Genomic DNA, 23,875 nt, shown 5'->3' with positions numbered 1-23,875 from the left:
ATATGTACTCCCAATGAAGGCAGGATCCAAAGGCATGAAGGCATAATTCACTCTACTTTCATTCCATGAATATACTGAAAATAACTAATGACGTGACATACTGTAAGTGTCCTGCAAGGGCATAGGAATTAAACTATCTGGAGAGCAGCTACTACCGGACCTGAAGAGAATGTATCCCAGGATCTGTGGGCACAATCTTTGAAGTAATGCACAGCGAAAGTGGTCTGTGTCTTCCAGTCACCAGCACTGAGAACCTGTGCCGCTGAGTGGTTTTTGCGGACCACTAAGGCTACAAGAACATCACATGTGTCATGAGCTTTGAGAGAGCCCCAACCGATGCTTTCTCCGAAGATTTGTATGTGCTCATAATCGTTTCTCGTAACACCCAAAAAATGTTCTTAGTTACTCCCTTTTTGTTTCGAACTGTATTTGCATACAAGTTTGGGATGCTAGGACGAAAAGGTGTAATCCTCTTTCTATATAGACGGACTGACATTACAGGACAAAGTAACGAACTATCAGGATCATCAAATACTTCCTTGATTTCTGAAATTATAAAGGTGGCAACCTCGACGACAGACCAGATTTCAGAGAGTTCTCTGCACTAGAAGCCTACTTATTAATAAGATCAATGGTGTACCTAGCCTAAATCAAGAAAGGGACATCGAATTTGTGGCAAGTGTTTTGGGGTTCTGGAAAGAAACTCAATTGTGATATGCCTTCCAGTTATGCGAGCAGGAACAGGGTGGTTTTCCTAGTCTGTAAATAAGACAAATAAGTTTCATTATTTTAAAGAAGCGAGATGCCTCCCAAGGTTCCGATGTGGGTACCTCTATGGAAGCGACACTCGTTTCTGTTGCTACCTCAGCCCTTGTCCTGGGAATTGTCAATGACAATCAAAGTCAGATTTGGGGTTCTAATTCTAGGTCCGAACCCTGCTGGTCCAGGTTCTTCTGCTCTTGGATAACCTTCCTCTCTCGCTTTTTTCCTGACATAAAAGTTTGAGCTATGGAGAAAGAATGGCTGTAATATCAGTTACGAGTTGGAGACTCGTGTTCAAAATAAGATGGAGATAAGAGAGCAGGTTTCGTCATCCTGTCCAACATCGAATACCATGATGATAAACTCGATCACTCAAGCGTATCCCACCGAAATTCTCTATATCTGTGAGCAGAGTAATATTGTAGAGTATCTGTCTGTTTCTTTAGGGGTGGCTGTTCCAGATAGGCAGAGGAAGTGGATAACACAGGAAATGGCTGATATAGTTCTGCAGCCCTTTTCCTTTCATATTGGGTCAGCGGTTTCACCTCCAATCCTGAAAAATCCTTAATCCTTTTAGGATTAAACTTGAATGCAAGTTTATTACTCTCGTCCAGAGGTGTACCTGTAATGGAATGCATCAACCTAGATCCTAGACGACGGCGATTTTTTTTCTGTAACCGTCTCAGAAAAGGGACGCAAAGTTTGTCTGTGCATCCGTGGACGAAGGAAAAGATTATCACTTTCACAGGGTCTATAGGATCAATCTTGTTCTTTTTACAATGATCTGAAAAAAAAAAAAAGATTCCTTTCTAGAAGCTGAAACTGGTTCCTCACAAGAATCCTGAAGAACTGGTACTCTTCCAAGAGAAAGATCAGTTGTTTCCCTTTAGGACCTTCAGGTGTTAATGGCCCAACTTGCAATGGGATTTCACCAGTGAATAATAGAGCGTCATGGGAGGTGGAGATTCATGATGTACATTCCTGAACGGTGCAATGACCATTTTGGTGTATGTTAGGGAGATCATTGGTCTAAGTTCATTGGAGGAACCTCCTGCACTATGGAGGAGAAATCTCCTTGTTCTCATAGATCCGAATTAAAAAACTGGCCCCTGAGCTTAACACAGTCGTTTCTGGGGATGGTGACCTGCTAGAGTTCACAAAATCTGGTGATATAAACGGTTCCTACAATGAATCCTGTACAGGCTGATTAAGCGCCAAAGCCAATGGATCATAATCACTATATCTTCTCTGCTTCACCACGCATAATCAGAGATAACATATCCACAAAATCATGTTTGAAAGCTTGGCTGCCATCCTTTGTTATTGGGACCTCTGGGAACTCCAATAACAAAAGAATCAGACAGGGGAAAATCAGGACTGTAGAGAAGATTTCAGGTTATTGCCCTCTTTGGAGGAAGCAGCAGCAGGAGAATGATCCTTCTTAGCCATCTTATGAAGAAGACTATCATACTTTTCCCTTGGGAGGACTACACAACTCCCTACAGAAATCACAAGGGGAGTTCATTGAGCATCTTTTACCAATACACCCTAAACAAATAGACGGGGATCTACCTTGACCACAACGGTAACCTTCAAGGCAGGGGCAGGTTCTTATATATGCTTGAGAAGCTCTGACAATCACAAATTATTGGAAGAAAAAGCACAAAAGTAGAGCGTGGACTGCAGTCAGGCAGCAGACATACGAACGTCACAGTTAACAAGAATCAAGTGAAGGACAAGACGCAGGCTCCTACGTGCCTACCCAGTGCAAGTGGGATCAGACGGCAGGAAACCATACAATGTTGCAAGACCCACAGGCCTTTTTAAATTTGTATAAGAGTAAGAACTACTACTATATCAGGTTCTTCCCAGCACCACCTCGGTCTCAATTACATAGAAGAATCAACATTTACCTATCTTACAACAAATATTTCAACATGGTTTACTCCAGTTTTCTAGTTTGTTTACCATCATAATTCTACTTGAATCTTTTACAACTGCTTCTTATTGCTTTTACAAACAAAATTCGATTGTCTACCAAGTTCCTCATCTTATGTTTATAACTTGACAGTAATATGGAGTTGCAAGATTACATTTAAAAAATATAGAAATTATATTTTCTGAAGACACTGCTTGAATACATTTCACCTAGGTACTGTGAAAGTTAGACATCAAAGGTTTTTGAAAGGGCGGGTTATCTTTAAACTTAATCTGTCGTAAAACTATGAAGAGGTTAATTACCTTAAGAATTTTGACAACACATTTTTCATTATTGTTGATATTAACAGCCTCAAAAACTTCTGAATATTTGCCTCGTCCTAGTTTTCTTACAAGCTGATAATCATCTTGTTGCCTGAAATAGAGAATATTTATATAATGTGACATTTCAATAATATATACAGAATCAATCTATTTTCTGATCTACAAAGTCTAAAAAAACTTAAAACATTTAAAGATAGACCTTTTGGAAGACTACGGCAAGTGCTATCCTTCATCTTTCTCTATACTACAGAACATGGAACCATCATTACACACAGGTTCGTTTTCCGTTACATAATTTATCCTATTGAAACTTGTCCTACAGAAAATTCATAAATATACTCTTCGACAAAGACAAGGAAATAGTTCTGTGAAGTTAAATATATTTTTCATATAATAAAATCTACAGTATTGAACAACTCTAATTTCTATTTAGCAACCCATATTTTGAATTTGGCAATATTATACATTACAGTTTCCTCGAGACATTAATATTCTATTAGACTCCGAAACTTTGGTTTCTCAAAGAGGAACTTTTCTGGGAGCTTTTTATTCTAGGTTTTAAGATACCAATAATTTTGCAATGGGATGCCATTATCATTATCACTAGTGAATAATAGGACAGACAAGGCAGATCCTCATGAGCTCTGCTATAACTACGGATAGGATGATATTCAGGTCATGATTGTTTATGGCAGACATAACTTTTGTTTCATCTATAGAAATCCAGACTTAGATGACTCTATATTTGATTGTTTTCTCACAAATATTACTATGATACATGACAGGACTCATTTGTGCTTCTTGTTGGTTTCAATTTCTACCGTAGAAAGTGGTTAAATTCAGTTTCACTTACTGATCACAAAGGCTTGAAAGCTTTAGACTTTGCCACTGAATCAGGCAGTGAGCAATTCATATGTCTCAGGCTACTCACAGGTATAGTAATTGCTTGACTTCCCCTGTGTTATAACAAGAAAGGTTGGCCATTCAGTTGGAGCATCTGTAATTGTTCAGTGGCTACTTTCCTCTTGGCAAGGGTAAAAGAGAGACTTTAGCTATGGTAAGCAGTTTTTCTAGAAGGACACTCCAAAATCACACCATCGTTCTCTAGTTTTGGGTAGTGGCCATAGCCTTTATACCATGGTCTTCCACTGTCTTGGGTTAGAGTTCTCTTGCTTGAGGGTGCACTCAGGCACATTATTTTATCTAATTTATCTTCTTGTTTTGTTAAAGCTTTTGAAGTTTATTAATTAAATATTTATTTCAACGTTGTTACTGTTCCTAAAATATTTTATTTTTTCCTGTTTCCTTTCCTCATTGGGCTATTTTTCGTTAGGGCCCCTGGGCTTATGGCATCCTGCTTTTCCAACTGGGGTTGTAGCTTAGCAAGTAATAATAATAATAAGACTGAGCTGCCTGTCCCTGATGCCTCATACCCATGTAAGATATATAAAAAATATCTGACACCTGGAATGGCATTTAGTGTGATCTTTTGCATTTGAATGGGTCACCATTATATCAAGTGGTTGAGCTCATGCTCTTAAATTAAAATCTGGTTAACATAATTGGTGTGTATACCTTCTCTTGTGTTCAAATAATGGAATACAAACCCTGGTTCAATGATGATTGTAGATGCACTTCTTTTAAGAGAAGGCTTATAATCTTTGAAAAGGTAAATCAGATTTAACTTGCAACAATTATAAACAACTAAGTTGTTATTGAGTGTGTTATTTTCCATTTACTCCCTTATAAGTTTTGAAAGACTATGTAAAACATTTAAATAGGTATACTAAAGGTAATAATCTGTTCCCTAGTTTGCAATTTGGCTTTCGTAAAGGCTTTGGAGCATGTTATGTTTTTCTTACAACCTCAAATGCTGTACAAATATCCCTTGATTGTGGTGGTCAGGGAGTTTGTAGGATTGGCCTCAATTTTAATGCTACCTTTGACTGTGTTACTATGAAGCCCTTAAACAAATGGGAGTAGGTTGGCCTTTTCTCAGCATCATTATTTTGGTTTTGTCGTCGGCTGATCTCATGGTGACGACGATATCAAGAATATGCTCACTTATAATTAAAGAGTATGATTGATATAATTTCCTAAATTATATAGTAGTATTTACCGATATCCAACTTTTAAATTTCACATTTTGACTCACGTTCTTTGACACATTTTAATACGGTACTGTACAGTTATTTGCCGACTTCTAAAGCTAGTTTTCACATTATGACTTGCACCTTTTTACATTATGCTGTATTTGGCAATATGTAAATCTAAATTTCAAGTTTTACCTAGGGTTGTTTGGCTATTTTTAATACTGCACATTATTATTGGCGATTTCTAATGCAAATTTCACGTTATGACTTAATTTTTTTAACATTAAGCTATATTTGGCAATTTCTAACTCAATTTCTCGTTTCGACTCGCATAAGTAGTTAATTTTTCGTGCTCAAGAAATTTTGGAGTCAAATTCAGCGTTCCTGTGTTATATAAAATTCGCAAATATCAAAAAAGCAGATAAGAAGAGTTAACTGTTCTTTCAGGTTAAAAAATATTGAAGTTGGGATTTTTATAAAATATCTCATGATTTCATAACTACTGTATTTAACAAGAAAAATTTACATTACACATTCTTTTCAAAGAACCTTCTTTAAAGGTATCATATAACAAACTATGAAATAGGTTCTTCTCTCAAAGATATACTTGTGGAAATTAAACAAGTCAAGCTGAAATTATATTTTCATTTACAGCTACTGTAGTTACCTTGTTAAAAGTTAGTGACTACGTCAATATAGACCTTTTTCTTTCCTGACCTCACAGTTAAAACTGCTATGCTGCGACAAAAATCAGAATATTCTTTATAAGTACAGCTGAATGTATTTCATGTCCTCATATCTACAAAGAGCATTCTCTTTTCCTCAAAAACTTTTGCTAAAGTTATAATCATTTCTTCAATAAACCAAATCTCTGTGGTTAACCTAGCGTGAAAGGGTTCAGTTCAGTAAAGCATGAAATGATATTTTCATAATAAAATAAATTTTTGAACATACTTACCGCTGGTTATATAAGAATGGCTAAAGTCGCGTCTAGGGACTTTAGCCATTCTTATTTAACCAGCGGATAAGTTTTATGTTTAAAAATGTATTTTTTGGTAAAAGACAAGGGAAAGAGAATTTATAAAACTCTATCCAGTAAATTCATCTCCATAAAAGGGGCTTTGATGAAGGAAAAACCTATTTTTGTGGCGATGCTATGTTGTCTCCAAGGACTTTCCTGTGTATGGCTATAACAGGAAACCCAGTACGACAAATACCTAAGAAATATTGTCTCCCCTGCTCTCTGGCCAGTATATCGATGTGCAAGGCACTGATTGTGTATACTGTAAAAAGTATACCCCTTCAGTTCAGGCTCATTGGAACTCTACCCAGTACCACAGTAGCTGAACTTTGCCTGTTGAGTGACGTCATAACTACATCATGTGAGGCGCCGTAGAAAGGAACCAACCTCCCAGTTGACTGCCAGCTTCCCCGCCCCTCAAACTAAAACCTTTACTTGCTATTTTGTAGGCTTCACATCTACACCTAGTTCCAAAAATTTAATGAACCAAGAAGACCAATGCCTAAGTTGAGTAATTTATTGCAGGTTATTTTTTCTTGTTAGGTTAATTAATCAATATAAAACATCCTTTAGGTTCAAAGTGACGTCAGTCGAGCAACTGTGTTTATTATTCGATTGTTGGATTGGTCACCGGTTCGATCAACGATGTTAGCTTTCTTCCATGTCTTTTTATTCAGGGTTGGTCTTTGTTTTCAGTCCTTCCAAATGTTTACTTTGATAAAGTTTTCCTAATTTCTTCATAAAATTAGATTCACTTTATTCTTTAAGCACCTAGCCTACAACATCCCTCATTTTACAGCTGTATTTCACCTGTCAAATGTTGGAGTTGTTTAATTGCCAGCGCCATTCGTAAATATCTCATTAACCAGATTAGTACTATTTATGAAATAAGATATGAAACGTGAAGGAAAGTTAGCTTTGCGACATCTATAACTACGGTTAGGCTAGCATAGCCTTATTGGGTTAATATTATACACTTATGAGTAACTGCAACTAGTTTACTGACGCAAATGTTAGATGAATCCCATACTCTGTGTTTCTTTAATTGTTGCTGGGAAGTTCTAAAATTGGTAAAGTTAGTCTAGAAGTGAGATTTGTCTGGTTACTTATTTGTATTTTACTGCTTTATAACCTAGATAGCCATGTCTTGACTGTTAATTTAAGGGATGAACTATGATAATTTGAAAGTATTCTCACATACATGGACTTCAATTGAATACTAATCATTGTGGCGAGGAGGCTTTCCCGCCCTCCTCCATTTGGGTATCTGATTACGATATGAGAGGGCTGGCGGGGCAGCCACCCCTTGTTACAGGTAGTTCTCCTTCCACATTCATCTGTTTGTTTTGGTGTTGGAACAAAATTGCTTTCATGGGCATTGTGCATATACAAAGAATGCTGTTGAACTAGATTACCAAGTTAGAAAAATGTGTAATTTCAGTTGCCCTAGAGTCTGTAAATCACTATAAATTTTTGGGTTTAATTCATATTTGTAAATACAGTATTACCTTCAACAGTGACAAACACTAGAAAAAAAAATTACAATACTAACTCCCAAAACAAAATCAAAATACAGTAGCACAGCTCCTCTACCTTTGCACAACTTACTTTTTCCAAAGTGAAGAATTTTTTATGTTCCAATAAAATAATAATGTACTTTACAAAAACTTACCCCCATTCTATTACATGAGATTCATAATCCCAGTACTCATGTGGTCGGTGAGCATTAACATCAGCATACACCCGAGCACGGCTTGCCAATGGCATCTTGTGTAGCCCACGGTAAACCGTCCGACCAAACCCAGCCAGGTCTGCAGTACAGGGGGAAAACTTGTTCATAAAAAAAAGTACACAGTGCCTGGGAAACATGAAACATACAATAGTTTAGCAAAATGTTAATATTAGCTACATAAACCAAACTATTCAATAGGATACTGAATCTTTAAACTATTTTGATTAAAGTAGTTACAATTACCAACTTCTACCATTCAAAATTTCCCAATTACCACACTCAATTTACAGAGCAGTATTCTGAAGTTGCTAACAATCACAACCTTTTTGTAAGATTTCGTATTTGGAGATGTTGCACCCTATTTCTGACCAGGTTAGGCTCTACAGTTTACTGTTTTTGCTTGTAAGTACTAAACAGCTGAAGGCTACAAGTTTGGAGGATATAATTCTATTACTAAAAGATCGGTAATAAATGAGTGTTCATAAAAGTGTCTTTGGTCACATACTTTACCTTCATCAATGATGGACCAAATTTCTCTTTATGCTGAACCTAATTTATCAAAGTACATTTATAAGTTGTTGACTTTCAACCTATCTAGGTTTTATTTGAGATCCACAGGGCCAACAGATATATAAATCTAATTATCCACAATTTTTATATTGTAGTTTGCCATCAATTGGACTGGATTTACGAATTTGAGCTGCCCCCAGGCCCCTTTGGAGTTAATACTAAATTAGTTTAGTTATACATGTTCAGTGAATAACCTTGTTATTATGTTAGCATCCCATATACGTTATTTCTTATTAATAAATTATACAAACATACTTTTACTGGATTCTCATATGCAATATGAACTTATCGTCTGCCGCTTCTCCTACGTACGAAATATGATACTTTCAGACTATGGTATAAATCCAAGATTAAACATGAGGCTTCCAATTTTTGCCAAGTTATCCTATCCTCCAACTGATATTTAAAATATTTTCCACAAAATTTTGAAAACTACAGGTAGACCTGGTACATTACCTGCTGCTACAAATTTGTTGAGAATAAAATAATTCTCAAGTAATTTATATTTTCATAGATCTATCTACTGTATAAAACAAGCATTTTTTAACAGCAATACTGGTGAGAGCTGGAAGGTGGTAACAAAGCAGTTAGTGGTGGTTAGGCTAACCTGCTAAGATGTAGAATTCCATCTACTTAACTGGCCTGATCCAGAACTTTACTTCTTCCTTTAGCATCAGGACTAATGAAGGTAGGAGAGGTGGGATTTAATTGGAAGGATTTGTATTATGTTATATAAAAGTAGCTTTAAAAATCTATCAATTGTTCCTACAATAATACAAAACCATGGTCTTTTATTTAAGAGAGACACGCTCATTAGGTGGGAGGTAGTCCCTATGAACCAACTAGCAGTTTATCTCCACAAGGAAGAGTCACTTTACCCTATCACCAAATAAAATGAGCCAGGACAATACAGCACCCGTAACCCATGTACACAATTTTGAATAAATAAATCAAACTTGATAAAACCTGAGCCCTTCCAGTTTTTAGAAATTGTAATCAAAAATAAATTATGAAACAATCCTCCTTTTCAAGTGTCATAAGCAGCCATAAATTATATAAGATCTAGATGATAGCTATATTAACCCATTTCTTTGTTAGGAGGAGATTGGAGACAATCATATCCTTCGCCAAGTTCAACAGCCTTAAATTATGTGGTAACATTTAGAGATTTCTCCATGTTCTGCAGCCCTAACATATTCTATGAAGTGCCGTACATATACGGTACTGAACTTGTATAGCACGATGGACTCGAGTCCCTTCGTCGTGAGCTAGGCTAAGCTAGCCTACCTTTAAGTGTACCGTATTCAGCAGTGCACTTATACGTATAACATAAATTGTTTATATCTAGTGTTCATATGAACACTAGATATACTCATAGGAGTGTGAGTGATATAAAGGTAGTAGGTGTTATAAATAAGAGTGGGAAAGGTAAGTGTGGGGATGGTTTATAAAGGCTTAAAATGCCCATAAAAAGCAAAATACAGTACATATTTCCTCCGCTGGAAAATAACCCTCATGAAAAGCTGAGGATGGCTATTCTTTCCTGATAGCAAACCGTACGGTGGTTGCCGTGAATAGTGTCTGGAGAAGAAACACATTCAATGGAGAGAGATCAATGACCTGTCTCCAACCAGCCCACCATTAACTATTCCACTTGGGGAGTCAAACAATTCCAAATTTTAAGGAAGTTACTCTGGTGCAAAGAGCTTATCAGCATCTAGCATCAGTTTCAGCAACACAATGCCACAGTCGTGCACCCAAAGGGAAGGGAAGAAAGAAAAATTGCCAGTCATTCCTACTTTTTACTATAGACTTACGACGCAACCACTATCAAGACGCGATGGCATTTGTCGTGTGAGGGAGTTGGCCTCGCTATGCCACTTATTGAGCAGCTGCCACCGTTCCCAGGGACCTATGGGTATATTACCGAATATAGTGGGCAGTGAAGATCATCTGGCGTCTCTAGACTCCGACCTTTACGAGCCGTACCATGTACAGTGTCTTCCAGAAGGCAAGGTAAAGACAATACTCAAGACTTCGTGAGTCCTCATCAGCGAGGGTCCACCTATATGTCTGATGATTTCCCAGACACAAAGAAATAGTATTCCTGGAAATAATTTTTCTTATCTTTCCAATACTTAGGAACAGGTTGAAAAGAGAAAGGAAGAAGGGGCTGCAGCAGGCTTGGACTTCGGCATGGCTATTTGTTCTTTATTGCTGGAATCAGGGCAGATGAAAAAGTCCTGGGTATCATGCCTTTAGAGGAACCTTGGCTCATAAAAGCCACAGCCCCTTGGATGAGCGAGTCTTGGCTCACCTTCCTGTATCTCTCAACCATCACCTTGACATCCTGTTGAGAGAACAAGAACCTAGCATCTAGCTCCGGCAAAGTTTGCGATGAAATGGCAACCTACCATCCCGCAGTTGGAAAAGCAGCCAGCGAATGCGTTTTTCCCATTAAGGAGCTAGTTCGCCCAATGGCTGACCAACTGGCTTACTAAAATGTTTACTGCTTTAGCCCTGGGGAGAATCAGATCATCTGAGGAAGGTGGGACATAGAAAAATAAGATACCACTACCCACCAATGATCAATCGAGGAGGTAGCCTGGAGGCTAGTAACTGACACAGACTCTATCAAATTCGGAAGATAAGAAAAAGTTCTCATGTACTTCAGCACCTCCACCGAAGACGCTTTAGTCAGTTCCTCGACTGCGTCATCGACTGGAAAAGGGGTGGAGTGGAACTCGTCTGGGACATGGAATTTATGCTATCTGGAAAGGCAGGGAGGAAGAACCTTGTACGATTGACTAGAACGCAGCTTCTTAAGTCTTGCGATCTGAAGGTCTACCTTGTTCAAAGCTACCAGAGCAAGCATGAATCAAGCAGTTAACTGTTAGGGCAAAAATCCTGAGGACCACCGTAGTGCAGATCAATTGAAATAAGGCATCTTTCAATGGGTTCAGGCGATGCTTTTCCAAGTTCATCTAGTTCCGTAATGAGCACCAAGAACTTCAAGAAGTTCTACTCCATCTCTGGGTTGTTCATCTTAGCAGACAGAGAACTATGATCAGGAGTAGCTGAATCTAAAAGATCCCCAGAAATCCTCCTCCCAAAAGAAAGGATATGTGCGGGAGAAAGCAATCTACTCCTGGATTGTGTAAGATGAGAGGCAGACACCAAAATGAGACTTGTCTGTTTCACCAAGTCACTCTCCAAGGACACCCAAGAAGAATATTTTTCCTCATCCCAAGGCAATCTTACACGTTCCAGTGTAGGACATTTCCTCCTCAGGAGATGGATGATGTTTAGACCTATTGTTCTTGTAACTTGGACCAAGAGTGAGGAAGCACACACTGAACCTGGTGAGGCACTTAGCCTCCTACTTGCCCTTCTTCACAGCAGTCGAGGGTTGCACATCAATCGACGATACCTTACCTGAAGCCCGGAAATACTTGACAGGAAATGCATCATTAGGATGCATCATTGGGCAGCTTCTCCACAAGAGAAACTGAGGAAGAGGAAGCAAGAGAAGAATTCTGGATTCTGGCTTTCAATCCTAAGCAAAGGCCACAGCTTACTCGGATCCTCGCTAGACATGTCAACAGAGGATATAGAAAGGGGAGATAGCAGATAAAAAGGGAGGAGTTGGGAGAACCCCCCACCAACCTTCTCGGAGACACACTCGAAGGGTTGGGGGCAGTCTCCCTTCTTGAGACATGTTCAACTAGAGGATCTTACCTCAGAGGAAAAAAAAAAAAAAAAAAAAAAAAAAAAAAAAAAAAAAAACAACTGTTGTGTTTCTTCGACATGAGATTGGGAGTGCCTCTAATGCCATGGATTCCTTCTTAGACTTCGTCCTCTTCGCAAATACGGCCCACTGCAAATGAGGCCACTCTCTACACTTACCACAAGGAGATGACTGCGAGCAGTCATACCCCCTGCAAAAACTAGCAAGTCAAAAGGGGTTCACCTGGCGACCAACAATCTTTACATTTTTAAAGGGGCTAGCAGCAATTTCAGCTCCAATTAGAGGTCGAGGATTTTTATTACGTTGAAGGAACAAACCCAGTAAGGAGCGAAGCCGTTTTGGAAGCAAACACAGGGTTACGATTCAAGTTTCATACGGTGAGCTAAGCATACGGTGATATAAGGGGGTTGAAGGGGCACCGGTAGTTCACTAAGCAAAGATATACTCCTAGGTTAGGTTAGGTGGTGTCATTGATAAATGTCTGTACAGTCACTCGAAATGAAAAAAAAGATTTCCCAAAACTACTTCCATTAAAAGCATTCCAAGTTCCTTTAAATACACCAGGAGCTTTCCTCATTCTCCATTCAAATTATTGTACTACAGTAAATTTTTACCACCACACCCTTTAATTAGTGACGGAAACACGTCTAAAAAGCTAATATTGCACTGTATTGGTCGTTTTCTTGTAGCGAATTCTTGTTTAGCATATAAATAAATATTCATATATTTTTCGGACCATAATAGGTATCAAAATGTAAACATATGGTAATGGGGAGTCTCAGCCCTCACTGTAAAATGACAAATTCGTAGATAATTTGTATTTTTCCTAACTATACAAACCTTAGCTATTTAATATGGATTATTACTTCGGCGTAGCTGAAATGACGAGCCATTAGAATTTTAACGAGGGTTTACTACCCCACCACTAGTTAGCGGGGGGTAGGGAGGGGGTAGCTTGCTCCCCCCCCTCACACACACACCTGTAAATACTTCTTTCCTTAGAGGTAGGACTTCACGGGGGACAGGGCTGGTGGGCAAGTTTGATTAAATAGCTAAGGTTTGTATAGTTAGGAAAAATACAAATTATCTACGAATTTGTCATTTGTTCCGTAATTGAAATACAAACCACGATATTAATATGGGTGACTCACCCCTTAGGAAGGGTGGTAAGTCCCTGCCATACTGGCTTTGGCTTTGCCCGGGGACTCAATATTTGAGTGTGTAAGTACTCAAGAATAAGGAGTCCCTGCGCCTCGCTAGCATTTGCCGAGCAATTGCTGCGGCCTACATAAGCTGTGTGTGGAGGTAAGTAGTGTGACACGTCCTAGGAAGTTGGCCTGGAGTTCTTCAGATGGAATTCTAGGCTAGGACTCTCCCAATACCACCTCGTCAGGGTAAGCGCACATGACAGTATTAACTTGATACTAGGAACACAAGGGTTTACCTGCAGTGGTTTGAGGTCAGCTGTGCAGAGAACCCAGGATGCTGCTTTCCCCAAGAGAGGGGAGGATGAAGAAAAGAATAAGGCCAGACAAATCTTTTCATTCACGCAGACTAAAACCGGGTAACAATGCCCTCAACCTTCTGCTACCTGTCCAATGAGGAGCCTGAGGTTAGACCAGCTGTTGTGCAGCCACCAGAGGGCCGATAGAGAACGTATCGAGTCTCCTGTGTGTCACGTCTTGCAGGTAGTGGGCTGTGAAGGTCGTCTGACGCTTCCACACCCCAGCTTGCAGGACCTGCGTTACTGAATAGTTTCTCTTGAAGGCCAGGGACGTAGCTAGGCCCCTGACATCGTGTGCCCTAGGACGACGTGACGGAGGAAGTTCAGGATTCAAGACTAGATCTATTACCTTGCGAATCCAGGCCGAGATGGTATTCTTGGTGACCCTCCTCTTCGTTTTCCCAGTGCTCACAAACAAGGCTTGCACCTGGGGACGAACTGCAGCTGTTCTTTCAAGATACAACCTCAGACTCCTCACTGGGCACAGTAGGAGATGGTCTGGGTCATCTGTTACAGAACGAAGACTCGAAACCTGGAAAGAGTCAAATCGAGGGTCCGGCACTCCCGGATTCTGAGTCTTGGCAACAAACTCAGGGACGAATCTGAACATTACCTCCCCCCCATCCCCTTGAATGGGCGATGTCGTATGAGAGACCATGAAGATCACTGACTCGTTTGGCCGAGGCCAAAGCTAGCAGGAACACCGTCTTCCAAGTAAGGTGGCGATCTGAAGCCTGGCGTAATGGTTCGTAGGGAGGTCTCTCAAGAGACCTGAGAACTCTAACCCTGTCCCATGGAGAAGGTCTCACTTCTGACTGAGGGCAGGTATGTTCATAACTCCGTATGATTAGAGAAAGTTCCAGCGAAAAAGAAATGTCCACTCCTTTGAGCCTGAAGGCTAGGCTTAAGGCTGAGCGATAGCCTTTCACCGCCGAGTGGAGAGATACCCCTTCCACGACACCAACCACAGAAAACTCGCCACTTCGCCTGGTAGACCCCTGCGGATGACCTGCGCAGGTGTCCAGACATCCTGTTCGCAACTTGTTGCGAAAATCCTCTCTTAGTGAGGAGATGCTGGATAGTCTCCAGGCGTGAAGTCGAAGCGAAGCTACGACTTTGTGGAAGATGTTGGCATGTGGTTGTTTGAGTAGCTCGTGCCGTGGAGGGAGTTCTCTCGGGGGCTCCATAAGGAGTTGCAGAAGATCCGGAAACCATTCCGCGTGATGCCATAGTGGAGCTATCAGGGTCATCGAGAGATTGACCGATATTCTGGTCTTGTTGAGCACCCTCCTCTTCAGACAGAACGGGGTAAAGGCGTAAACGTCGATGTTGTCCCACCGTTGTTGGAAGGCATCTTGCCAAAGAGCCTTGGGATCCGGGACTGGGGAGCAGTACAGCGGGAGCTTGAAGTTCAGCGCTGTAGCGAACAGATCCACAGTCGGGGAACCCCACAAAGTCAGGACTTTGTTGGCTACTTGACGATCCAAAGACCACTCAGTACTCGCTATCTGCGTCGCTCTGCTCAGACTGTCGGTGAGCACATTCCTCTTGCCTGGAATGAAGCGAGCCAATAGTGTGACCGAGTGGACTTCAGTCCATCTCAGTATCTCTACTGCAAGATGGGATAGCTGCTCCGAAAAGGTACCTTCCTGCTTGTTGATGTGACCCGCTAGGACTTGGTGGAACTTCTGAAGGGCCAGGAATACAGCCTTCATTTCTAGCAGGTTTATATGGAGGTACTTTTCTGATTCTGACCACAGGCCTGAGGTCCTGTGGTTCAGAATGTGGGCCCCCCACCCTTTCTTTGATGCGTCTGAAAACATCATCAAATCTGGGGGAAGGACGAGAAGATCCACTCCCTTTCGTAGGTTCTCGTCTGCCACCCACCACTGAAGGTCCGTCTGTTCCGCAGGACCCATGGGGATCCGAGTGTCTGGGGAATCGTGACCTTGATTCCACTGAGACTTAAGTCGCCACTGAAGAGATCTCATTCTGAGGCGACCATTGAGAACTAGACGGGCCAGGGATGAGATATGGCCGAGGAGACGTAACCACGCTTGGGCTGGAAGTTCTTCTCGTCTGAGGAAAGGCCTTGCGACCTTCCTCAGCCTTGTTATCCTGTTGTCTGATGGGAAGGCTTTGTGGAGATTGGTGTCTATGACCATGCCTACATAAATCAGTTTCTGTGTGAGCAGCAGAGAGGACTTAAGAGATTTACCATGATCCCTAGATCTTGGCAAAGTCCGAGAAGTTTGTCTCGGTGGCAAAGAAGGGTTGCCTCCGAATCTGCTAGGATCAGCCAGTCGTCCAAGTAACGGAGGAGACGGATATCGATCCTGTGAGCCCAAGATGAAATCAGGGTGAACCCACTGGTGAACACTTGAGGGGCTGTGGAGAAACCAAAGCACAGCACCTTGAACTGGTAGATCTTGTTGTCTAGGCAGAATCTTAAGTACAGTACTTCCTTGAAGACGGGTGGACTGGAATCTGGAAGTACGCATCCTTCAGATCCAGTGTACACATGAAGTCTTGTGGTCTCACTGCGAGTCTGACCGTGTCTGCCGTCTCCATGCTGAACGGTGTCTGTTTGACAAACCCGTTCAGTGTCGAGAGGTCGATGACTGGTCTCCAGCCTCCAGACGCATTCTTTACAAGAAAGAGTCGACTATAAAAGCCTGGGGACCTGTCTACCACTTCTTGGAGAGCGTCCTTCTTCAACATGGTCTCGACTTCTGCCCGAAGGGCTTGTCCCCTTACCGATCCCATGGCAAGGGAGCTCAATGACACTGGGTTCGCTGTCAGGGGAGGTAGAGATGTTGTGAACGGGACGCGATATCCCTGACCGATCACGGAGATGGTCCAGGAATCTGCCCCGAGTTGCTGCCACCTTGTCACGCAACTTTGAAGGCATCCCCCCACTGGTAGACATGCAGGGGGACTGCCAATCCTAACGTTTACGGCCCCGGCCGCTCCCTCTAGGATTTTTACCTCCCCTATAGGACTTCTTGCCCTTCCTGTCCTTGACTGGAAAGGGCTTAGACACCTTTGGCTTTCCTGCTGTCGTCTTCTTCGTATTCTTAGCAGGACGGGGCTGTTGGGGTGCTGGAGGTTTGTAGGGCCTCTATGTCAGGGCCCTGTGGAGGGAATCCTGGTTGTATTTCCTCCACCTCTCAGCGGCTTGCTCCACGTCCTTAGGCTCAAACACTCTCTTACCGACGACGAAAGAATGTCTGAGCCTGCTAACGTCGGTACTGGGGACCTTTTAATGAAATCTCTCAGCCACTGCGTCCCGTCGTTTCAGGATTGTATTAGCCCACAAGCTCGAGACTTGGTGGGCTTGAAACTCGATGGTCCGCGTGCCTGAGAGCAAGGAGGTCTCCAGTGCCTTCCTGGTGCTTTCCTTGGACAAGTCCTCGGAACGCACCAGGATCCCCAGAGACCCCAGCCAGATGTCCAGCCACTAGGTTGCCTGCATGGCACACTTCGCATCCTTCTCCTGGCTTAGGATCTCTGTTGCTGAATACGAGGCATGCCGGTTGGAGTGTCTATCTAGAGCAGTGGTTCCCAAACAATCTTACCTGACGTCCCCTTTTTGCTTCCAGTAGACCCGTACGGCCCCCCCCCCCTTTTTTTTATATGAAATGATTCTCACATTTATTTCTTAACATTGTACAGGAAAACAGATTTCTGTTTGCATTACATTTTAATAATAAAAGCCATTCAAACAAATAATAGTACATTCCAGTAACTAAAAACGAAACATTTGGTTCAAAGTGAGCGAAAAAAAGTTTGAACATTAGCAAATTGGCAAAATTGAGTTGGAATTTTAAGAATAGATGATTTGAAAACATGGCATATAATATTTAGAAATACTTATGAGACTAAGGAGTGACTGCTATAATTATACTTTATATGTATGTATGTAAAGACAAATGTTTGTTCTTTTAATGATTTTATTATTCTATTAAACAAGTAATTTCAAGCAGATAACTTCACGCCCCCCTTACATCGTCCGGGCGCGCCCCCCCAGTTTGGGAACCACTGATCTAGAGGGACTCTCCCGGTGAGCTCTTCCACAGAATGGTGCATAAGAAGAGCTAAACAAGTCGCCTCTAAGATCTCAAAGTACCTCCTCTGGTGCACTCGAGGAGGAAGGAGGAGGGAGGAGCTTGTTACCGGCGCTGGATCTGCTGGAGGAGGCAAGCTCAGAGAGCTGGGCTTCGACCTTGTCTCTGGCACTCTTCATCCCCTGTGACCAGAGAAAGCTGCACTGGTCCTAGAAGGTTTCTGGGTACCATAGACTCGGTCCAAGACCATGTCCTTACCCTCACGAGGAGGAATCTCTGGGTCCCGAAACCCATTGAGATTTCTCATGAGGGTCAGAACTTGCCAGAACGCATGTTCTGACTCTTGAAGCTCTCCTCCCGAAGGGCTAGCAGCAAAGTCTCCTAACCCCAGAGGCTCTTCCTGGGGGGATACGTGGAAATTCTCCAAAGGTCTAGCTGGCTCCTGTTTAATCCTTGCTGAAGACTTAGGTAAAGTGTTCGAGTCTTTCGGCTCCCTCCTGGGAGGGATACAGGACTCCAGTAACGATGGATGCAGGGTCTTCTCTACCCCTGTGAGAGAGGCGGAGTTTCCCCCATTGGTGTGATGGGGGAACGACCCGGATCGTCCGACTCCCCTGAGGAAGGGAACTCCTCATCCACAGGGGAGGGAGAGAAAGTCTGAGGGGGAGAGGGAGCCTTGCGCAAGGACTTCCAAGGAGACAGCTTAATCCTAGAAGTCACCGCGGAAGGGACTCCTCTCTTCCTCTTCAGGGGAGAAGAAAGTGCCACTGCTTTGTGACCTAGTTCAGAGAACATAGGCTTGAAAGCCTGTACAAGTGCTCTAACTACGGTCCCAAACCAGGGCTGCTGGCTGACAAGTCGCGCTGTCGGACACTCCCTCTGGAGGGAAGGGGATCGTTCGATCCCTAGGAGGAGTCGACAAACGAGGGTTCGCCTGAGAAGATGCTGAAAGAAGAGATTCCCAAGACCTGTCCGGAAACCTCCCCTCCTCCGGCGAGCGCGCTTTTCTGCGGTTGCGGAGAGGGGAACGAGAAGATGATGACCTGGCTGCATGAAGCCCCGTGTTATCCCGTGTGGGATCACGCTGGCGATCGTGGCGCAACTCGCGCTGGTGGTAGTGCGATAAGCCCTGCACTAGGTCACGCGCGGGTGGTGGCGAGGGCGCGCGAGGGTGGTGGCGATGGCGCGCGAGGGTGATGGCGAGGGCGCGAGAGGGTGATGGTGAGGGCGTGGCCGCGCAGAGGTGAAGGAGAGGGCGTGTGGTGCGCAGGAGCTGGAACGTGGGGCGGGGTAGAAGGCTGGAAGGGCGCTTCCGTGCGAGTAATCAATTGATCACGCGGGCGCGCAGGAACCTGCTGAAGAGCCCGTGAGGGCAAAACTGTGGAGCGCGCGCGCAGGAGAAATATCTCTAGCGCGTGGGCGTGGAGCACGCATGTCTGGGAGCAGGGGGTGAGGGCGCGTTTGCGCAACCTCGAGAGCGCATGCGCACGCTGATGAGCAGGAGAACCAGGATCTGCGCTCTGAGGAGATCTTGGGCGCGCTGGGCGCACATCAGGATACGGGCGCACAGGAGTGCACTGCGCAGGGGATCATGGGTGCGCATGGCGTGCATCACTATGCGGGCGCACAGGAGTGCGCTGCCGAGTTGGAGAGCGCTTGAGCGCTGTAGCAGGAACAGAAGAGCACTTGCGCGCAGGTGATCATGGGCGCGCAGGGGGACCCTGGCTCGTAGATACAGGAACATCAGGTGTGCGCTGGGGCGTTAAGTCAGGATCAACAGCAACAGGCCGATGGCGCGCAGGGGATACCTGGCGCTTAAGGGACTGAGGCGCAGTTTTGCGCTCAAGTCCCTTGTGCCCCGAAGGGACCGGTGCCTGTGCAATGACAGCATGTGAAGGCGCCCAGAGCGCATCAGCAGCCTTGAAGGGTGACAGCAGGTCAGCAGGTCTGAAGGGTGACAGGTCGGAGGGTCCCGAAGGAGATCGCGAACGACCTCCGGAGAGGTCCAGGGTGGTAGCTGGCAGGATCGGTGAACGGCGAGTTTCCTCAGCGGAGGACTGCGGAGATGAGGAGCCGAAGAGAACCCTCCTAACTCCCTTGTGAGGAGAAGGAAGACCTCTACGGCGAAGGGGAGGACGAGCCTTCCGCCTTATATGCCCTCGAGGGGCCGTGGGATCAGCAAGCTGACCATCAGCAGGCCTCTGCAGAGGAGTCTCGGTAAGTGAACTCCCCCAAAGGAGAGAATCACTAGCAGGAGAGACCGTAGGACTAAGTTCCTCCCTCGAAGGATGTTCGGAGGGGGAAGCTAAGCCTTCAGCTACCGCAGCAACAACAGGAGCAGAAGTTTGAGCAGACACATCAGAGGCCTCAGTCACAATCACAACAACGTCGACGATAGACAGAGGATCTATCTCTGCTATTGACGGTGATTGCTTGACAGCTGCTCCTAATTTGATCATGTCAAACAGGGCTTCCCTGGAGGGCGCACCCTGAAGCCCCAAGGAAGCCGAAAGCTGTAACAAATCATTATTTACAGATAAATCAATATCCTCCTCTGGGGGAGGAGGGGGAGCTGCCTCGCTATGGGAGGCAACTACCTCTCCCGCACCCCGGGATCGGTCAACAGAACTACAGCCTACGCTACCACTCGACGGCCTCTTGGAAGAGACCTATCGAGTGGGAGCTTCAGAGGAGGTTTGGGCTACGGAAGAAGAGTCCTTGGAATTTTCTCTCTTCAAAGAAGCCTTTGAAGGAGAAATATCCCGTTTGGACTTTTTCTTCCGGCGCCGAGCAAACCTCTCCCACTGGGAGGTAGACCACTCCCTACACTCACTACATTTGTTACCACTATCACACCGTTGGCCCCTACAATGAGGATACAAGGTGTGAGGATCTGTGTCCACCTCCGACATAAATGTCCCACAAGGGCGGTCAGGTAATTCAGGACACGTACGCATGATTAATAGAGGCCAACTTCACACACTCTGTAGAAAAGAAAAAGCAAATACAGATTAATGGCAGTCAAGCGAGGGTGAGAGCAGACACGTCTGTTCACCACCCGAGCCAAAAGCAAAGTGAAGTATTCACAGGTGTGTGTGAGGGGGGGGAGCAAGCTACCCCTCCCTACCCCCCGCTAACTAGCGAGGGGGTAGTAAACCATCGTTAAAATTCTAATGGCTCGTCATTTCAGCTACGCCGAAGTAATAACCCATATTAAATCGCGTGGTTTGTATTTCAATTACGGAACAAGTCCATATTAGGGAAAGGGATCTAACCAAGGTAAGTGCATGTACCCTAGGGGTCAATATATTCTACGAAATTTTTCTTCCATTAAAACACTTGCCTCAAACCAACGGCAGACATTAGATAGTATGTGTTGCATGTTACTATTTAAAATCTTGCTATGTGAATGCATTTGCCAAATAATTGCGCTCAGCCATGTCCTGTACTGTATAGGGTAATTTTCATCATTTACGTTTCCTTAGAAAATACTTTGGCGTGTAATTGCCAGAACTCAAGATACTGGATTTTCAGTCATGAATACATGTACCCTATACAGTATTTGGCCCAAAAGACATTATTCCAAGCTCACTGGACAATGGGACTGTATCATGGAGTTCAAAATATGATCTAGCAACGTTTGTGAGTCCAAAAGAAAGCAAACGACCCCGAAGACTAACAAAAATGATAGGGGACCCCATAGGGCTTTTGGACTAGGAAAGACATTAAATAGTGAAATAAAGAGGTCCACACTAATGTTACATAGACCTACAAATCCATACCTGAACTGGAGGGATTCACCTAAGGATCAACTTAACCTAAAGTTCTATTTCTGGGTAGTTTATAGAACCGTGGACACGCCAGTCAACCTAGTAAAGATCACAGGGAGGGGCTAACCTCCAAAAGCAAGGACACGACGACATAGGTAAAGGTTGGTTGGGGATATTTGAGACCATATCTGACTCAGTAAAATGGGATTAAAGTTTTCGGAGCCTTTGTAGCTGGTTGGGACAGACCGGGCGTCAAGTTTCAAAAGGTAGAATCTGAAGAATCACATTTAAAAAGGGAAACAAACAATACCACCTACTAACCTAGGGTTCCCACCTAACCTAGAAGACGTATCCTTAATAACTGGGGGTTATGACCAGCGAACCGCCCTTTGACAGCCGTATACTCAGCTTCCCCAACAACCAAGTTTCAACCCTGTTTCCTTCCCAATCGGCTTCACTCCTGACAAGGTAACACTAAATCATAATACTGTAATAAGTAAAGTGTAAAACTAGTTGTTCAGAAAAGATAAAGAAAATAGGGTAAAATTATAGAAGTGCAATAAAAGATTACTAAAAAAAATGTTTTGTAGCATTTTTTAATGTTTTTGATGATGATTTCCAACGGAAATCCATAGTTTCTGCGTTGTGGTGAGTCGACTAGCATAACTGAAAAGCTATGGCTTTGTACTGGGTATCGTCATTAATTACTTTAGAAACCTCTTTAAACCTACTATGTACCAGTCTAATTGTATACAGTAATCAAATTAAAGTTTTTAAAACTTTGTTGTTACTGCCAATCATAGTAATTATAAAAAAAAAAGAGCATCGTAACCGAGTAATAGTAATGAAAGACGGTCAAACCACTAGAGCTTTTGTTTGCAAGAACTTCAGGACGCAGAGAAAATGTGGTTTTCCATACCATTTTCTATGAAGTCGTTCGTAGCAGTGTTCACTGCATTACAGTACAAATACCGCCTTACCCAACTGAACTAACGATATAATGGTTTTTGCTCTGACGTAGCTCCCATTGCTCACAATTAATCCTTATCTCACGGCTCTTATTTTCTGGTAAGAGGAACATGTTTTGCCAAGTGCGTTAGCCCCGTGATCCAGTTTCTTTTCTGTCTTCTTTATTGCCCACATCTCCGCTCCATGCACCATTGCCGGTCTCACAACTGTCCTGTGTACTGTCACATAGTACTCCATGCACTTTTTTCCAATTCTTCCATCCTGCTTGTATTCTGTGGTTTATTTCTAACCCCAGATCACCATCGTCTGCAACTGTTGATTTTAAATACTTGAAATTTTCAACTCTTTTCAATATCTCTCCTTGTAAACTAACTTCCCCATTCTCCCCATTTTTCAATCTCAAATACTCTGGATTTTTTCTGCTGATCTTCAATCCTCTATTTTCCATTTCTCTTCTCCACTCCTCCAGTTTCTCTTCTACTACCTCCTGGTCCATCTCCTCCCAGATTGATTGATTGATTTCAAGTTTTCAGGCATCCTGACATCTAAGGTCATTGACGCCGGAATCTCCTCCCAGAATATACCCTTCTCCTTTGGAGTTCATTATCAATTATACAAAATTAACAAAGGGGCAATTTATAGCTTCGCTATCTAGCCTCTGTTCAAACGAGGACGTTGCTATCATTTCACCATTATCAGACTCAATATATCAAATGCACGTTTCCACCCTAACCTTTCGTTATCAACATAAAAAATAAAATAAGAGGTATAATTAGAGTATATTGTATATTCCAATATTAAAAATAAATAAAGAAGTTTAGAATATAAAACGTTGGGCGCTTTACTCTGTTCGAATTAGTAACTTATGTCAAAAGCAAAACACATTGTGTTTTTCAAACTAAAGAGCAGGTGACGAAAGGAGCAAAACAGGCGATTTTCTTATTAAAATCCATAACTTCATAAATAGAGGTTTCTGCCAGTAGTACATGGGATTCAAAGTAAGTGAATTTGCGAGTTTCAACGTCCTAACTAATATTGGATTGTGATAGCGACCACCTATATGATGACGTCTGGCTAAGAATACAGTAGTGTACGGAGGGTCGCAAGGGGGTGTTAAGGCCGGCACCCCCAGGTTAGGTAAGTAGGTAAGGACACGCCTTGGAGGTTAGGTTAGGAGGGGAAGTTTAGGCTAGTTGGTCTTCATTTTTTATGCACACATGGGAACCGGCCGCTGATATACAAAGGTTCCTGCACTGTTCTATAATGAAACCAAAAATAGATTTGACAATTAATAAGTTTAAAAAAGTTTGCACTGTTCCAACCAACTACGTACACCCCAGGCTTTTCTTTCTATGCCTGAGGTTACGGATGCCCATC

General features: G+C 43.1%; 1 protein-coding gene across 6 annotated transcripts in view; it reads right to left on the bottom strand.

The window, feature by feature from the left end:
• The window catches only part of CkIIalpha (casein kinase II subunit alpha), a 31,840-nt gene that overhangs the window by 6,397 nt on the left and 1,568 nt on the right, over positions 1-23,875 (bottom strand). For 3 of the 6 annotated variants that reach the window (XM_068388720.1, XM_068388719.1, XM_068388718.1), the window contains exons 2-3: positions 7,811-7,949; positions 3,004-3,115 (exon numbers count right to left, since the gene is read on the bottom strand). In XM_068388720.1, the coding sequence (XP_068244821.1) occupies positions 3,004-3,115; positions 7,811-7,905 (207 nt within the window). In that variant the 5' untranslated portion in view covers positions 7,906-7,949. Of the gene's footprint in view, positions 1-3,003; positions 3,116-7,810; positions 7,997-23,875 lie in introns of those variants that run through there. The other 3 variants (XM_068388716.1, XM_068388714.1, XM_068388717.1) reach the window with 2 other exon arrangements.

This window comes from Palaemon carinicauda, chromosome 15 (assembly GCF_036898095.1).
Source record: "Palaemon carinicauda isolate YSFRI2023 chromosome 15, ASM3689809v2, whole genome shotgun sequence".
NCBI classification, from domain to species: domain Eukaryota; kingdom Metazoa; phylum Arthropoda; class Malacostraca; order Decapoda; family Palaemonidae; genus Palaemon; species Palaemon carinicauda.
This window is presented reverse-complemented; position numbering and strand designations above follow the sequence as displayed.